We start from the raw sequence: 4,176 nt of genomic DNA, 5'->3' as shown, positions 1-4,176 counted from the left end.
AATAGGGAGAAAAGGGGAAAATTGGGATAAAAAAGGGGGAAATTGGGATAAAATGGGGGAAGAAAGGGGAAAAAGGGAGGCAATTGGGAATAAAAAGGGGGGAAATGGAGAAAAAAGGGGAAATTGGGAGAAAGGGGGAATTGGGAAATAAAGGGGAAATTGGGGGCAAAATATGGAGGAAAATTGGAATAAATGGGGGAAGAAAAGTGGAAATTGGGGGGAAATGGGGAATAAAATGGGGAAATATGGGAAAAATTGGGGGGAAAAGGGAAAATGGGGGAAAATGGGGTGCAAAAAGGGGGAATTGGGAATAAAAAAGGGGGAAATGGAAAAAAGGGAAAACGAGAAAAAAAGGGGAAATAGGGAAAGGAAGGGAAAATGGGGAAATTTGGAACAAAAAGGGAGGAAATGGGGAAAAAGGGAAATTGGGAATGAAAAGGGAAATGGGAAAAATGGGGGAAGAAAGGGGAAAAGGGAAATGGGGAAAAAGGAGGGAAAATGGGGAAAAAAGGGGAAAAATGAGGAAAAAAGGGAAAATGAGGAAAAAAGGGGAAAAAAGGGGAAAATGGGGAAAAAGGAGAATAGAGTGTGAATCTCCAGAAAGTCAAAATGTGACCCAAAAAAACACGAAATAAATCAAAGGAAAACCAAATGAATCAAAGAAGTTCCAAATCCAGAAATTTCCACCCAAAATCCCCCAAATTTCTGACCCAAAACCTCAAAATTTTGCCAATTTAAACATCCCAAATTTCCCAAAATTTCTCCCAAAACTTCCCCAAATTCTTCTCATCAAACCTCCCGAAATTCCCCCAAAAAACCGCAAATTTTTCCCTCAAAATCCCCAAATTTTCCTCACATTTCCCCCCAAATTTTGCTCAAATTTTCCCCAATTTCTCCCCAAATTTCCCCCAAGTTTTCCCCCAAAATTTCGCCCCAAACCTCACCGAATTTCCCAAAAAATCTTCCAATTTCTCCCCTCAAAATCGCCCCAAAATCCCCAAATTTCCCCCAAATTTTCACCCCAAACTCCACATTTTCCCTCAAATTTTCCCCAAAATTCCCTCCCAATTCCCCCCAAATTCCCAATTTTCCCCAAAATTTTTCCCAAAATCTCCCAAATTTCCTCCAAATTTCCCCAATTTTCCCCCAATTATCCAAATTTTCCCACCAAATCCCAATTTTCCCCAAATCCCAATTTCCCCAAATTTTCCCAAATCCTAAATTTTCCCCCAAAATTTTCCCCAAATCCCCAATTTTCCCCCAAATCCCCAATTTTCCCCAAATTTCGCAAATCCCAAATTTCCTCAAAATCCCCAAATTCCCCCCAAAATGCCAAATTTTCCCCCAACATCCCCAACGTTTCCCCTCCCCCACCCCCCTTCTCCCCTCCCCCACCTCTGATCTCGGCGCTGCTGCGGAGAGGCGGAGCTCCGGCCGTGGGGGAGGGGCGGGTGGGGGAGGAGCCATTGATGGGGGAGGGGCTGCTCCGGGTGGGGGAGGGGATTTTCCGCGTGGGGGAGGGGCTGAGTGGGGGAGGGGCTGTGAGTGGGGAGGGGCTGACGCGGGTGGGGGAGGGGATTTTCCGGGTGGGGGGAGGGCTTGCTGGGTGGGGGAGGAGCCATTGATGGGGGAGGGGCTGTCTGAGTGGGGGAGGGGCTGTGCCGGGTGGGGGGGGCATTTCTGAGTGGGGGAGGGGCTGTGAGTGGGGGAGGAGCCATTGATGGGGGAGGGGATTTTCCGAGTGGGGGAGGGGCTGTGCCGGGTGGGGGAGGGGCGGTGGGGAGGGGCTTCCCTCTCCTCCTCCTCTTCCTCCTCCTCCTCCTCCCCCCCCTCCCCCCACCGCCCCTCCCCACCCCCCGCGGCGCCCTCCCCCTCCCCGCCCTCCCCACCCCCTTGGCGCTCCCAGCAGCTGATTGGCTCCTCCTTCCCGCAGCTGCACCTGCAGCTTTTCCCGCCAAACCTGCCCCTCCCCCACCCCCGCCCCTCCCCCACCCGGCACCGCGCCACGCCCCGCGGGGGGGAGGGGCGGCCTGGGGGACATCGCTGGGGACATGCCGGGGACCTTTGGGGACATTCTGGGGACATTTGGGGACATTTTGGAGCATTTTGGGGACATTTGGAGGCCTTTTGGGGACATTTGGAGGCCTTTTGGGGACATCTCCAGGTGGTTTGGGGACATTTTTGGGGACGTTTCTTGGGACATTTCGATGTCTTTTGGGGACATTTCTGGGGACGTTTTTGGGGACGTTTTGAGATGTTTCGGGGACATTTTGACTTTTTTTGGGGACATTTTTGGGGACATTCTCGGGGACATCTCGAGGCGTTTTGGGGACATTTTTAGGGACGTTTCTTGCCGTTTTGGGGACGTTTCGATGTCTTTTGGGGACATTCTTGGGGACATTCTCGGGGACACCTCGAGATGCTTTGGGGACATTTTTGGGGACGTTTCTTGGCGTTTTGGGGACCTTTTTGGGGACATCTCCAGGTGCTTTGGGGACTTTTTTGGGGACGTTTTCGGGGAGCCCTCGGGGTGCCTTGGGGACACCTTTGGGGACACCTTTGGGGACACCTTTGGGGACACTTTCGGGGTCACCTCGCGGCGTTTCCTCGGCGACCCTCTGAGCCCCTTTGGGGACCTTTTTGGGGACCTTTTTGGGGACCTTTTTGGGGACCTGGGGCTCCTCCTCGGGGAGCCTTCTGGGGACATTGGGGACACTTCTGGGGACATTGGGGACATCTGGGATTCCCTTGGGGACATTTGGGACGTCGGGAACTCCTCTGGGGACATCTGGGATTCCCTTGGGGACACCATTGGGGACATCAGGGATTCCCTTGGGGACATTGATGACACCTTTGGGGACACTGGTGACACTTTTGGGGACATTTGGGACGTCGGGAACTCCTCTGGGGACATCTGGGATTCCCTTAGTGACACTGGTGACACTTTTGGGGACATTTGGGACATTGGAGTTTCCCTTGAGGACATCGGTGACACCACTGGGGACATTGGGGACCCCTTTGGGGACATTTGGGACATTTGGGATTCCCTTGGGGACCTTGGGGACACCACTGGGGACACTGGTGACACTTTTGGGGACATTTGGGATTCCCTTGGGGACATTTGAGACCCCATTGGTGACACTTTTGGGGACATCGGGGACATCGGAGAGTCCCTTGGGGACATCGGTGACACCTTTGGGGACACTTTTGGGGACATTTGGGACGTCAGGAACTCCTCTGGGGACATCTGGGATTCCCTTGGGGACATCGGTGACACCTTTGGGGACATTGGGGACACTTTTGGGGACATCTGGGATCCCTTTGGGGACATTTGGGACACTTGAGATTCCCTCGGGGACACTTCTGGGGACATTTGGGACATTGGTGACCCATTTGGGGATTCTTTTGGGGACATTGGTGACACTTTTGGGGACATTTGGGACACTGGAGACCCATTTGGGGACCCTTGGGGACATCCCCTCCCCCCCCGTGCAGTGCCACCCTCGCTGTCCCCAGCGATGTCCCCAGTGATGTCCCCAATGATGTCCCCAGGGATGTCCCCAGCCAGCCCCTCCCCCCCCCCAGCAGTGTCCCCAAGGCCACCCAGGGCCACCCGGGGGGGGGGAGGGGCTGGCTGGGGACACCGCGGGGACATCGCTGGGGGGGTTGGGGACACCTGGGGTGGCCTTGGGGACATCGCTGGTGGCCTTGGGGACATCGCCTGGGGGGTTGGGGACAAATCTGGTGGCCTCGGTGGCACCTCTGGTGGCCTCGGGGACATCAATTGTGGGGTTGGGGACATCGTTTGGGAGGTTGGGGACATCACCAGTGGCCTTGGGGACATTTCTGGGGGGCTTGGGGACACCTGGGGTGGCCTCGGGGACATGGTTTGGGGGGTTGGGGACATCACTGGTGGCCTCGGTGGCACCTCTGGTGGCCTTGGGGACATCATCTGGGTTGGGGACATTTCTGGTGGGGTTGGGGACACCTGGGGTGGCCTTGGGGACATCTCTGGTGGCCTTGGGGACATCAATTGTGGGGTTGGGGACATTGTTTGGGGGGCTGGGGACATTTCTGGTGGGGTTGGGGACACCTGGGGTGGCCTTGGGGACATGGTTTGGGGGGTTGGGGACATCTCTGGTGGCCTCGGTGGCACCTCTGGTGGCCTTGGGGACA

At 55.2% G+C, this 4,176-nt stretch overlaps 1 protein-coding gene across 1 annotated transcript in view; it reads right to left on the bottom strand.

Moving 5' to 3' along the window:
- LOC146422866 (uncharacterized) overlaps positions 1–3,476 on the bottom strand; it is an 8,590-nt gene extending 5,114 nt beyond the window's left edge. The window contains exons 1-3 of the mRNA XM_085045390.1: positions 3,089–3,476; positions 1,890–3,016; positions 1,562–1,680 (exon numbers count right to left, since the gene is read on the bottom strand). Coding sequence (XP_084901516.1) covers positions 1,562–1,680; positions 1,890–3,016; positions 3,089–3,476 — 1,634 coding nt within the window. The remainder of the gene's footprint in view (positions 1–1,561; positions 1,681–1,889; positions 3,017–3,088) is intronic.
- Positions 3,477–4,176: the final 700 nt, after the last annotated feature.

The sequence above is a fragment of the Lichenostomus cassidix genome, unplaced genomic scaffold (assembly GCF_008360975.1).
Source record: "Lichenostomus cassidix isolate B80296 unplaced genomic scaffold, HeHo_3.0 HiC_scaffold_38, whole genome shotgun sequence".
Taxonomy (NCBI): domain Eukaryota; kingdom Metazoa; phylum Chordata; class Aves; order Passeriformes; family Meliphagidae; genus Lichenostomus; species Lichenostomus cassidix.
This window is presented reverse-complemented; position numbering and strand designations above follow the sequence as displayed.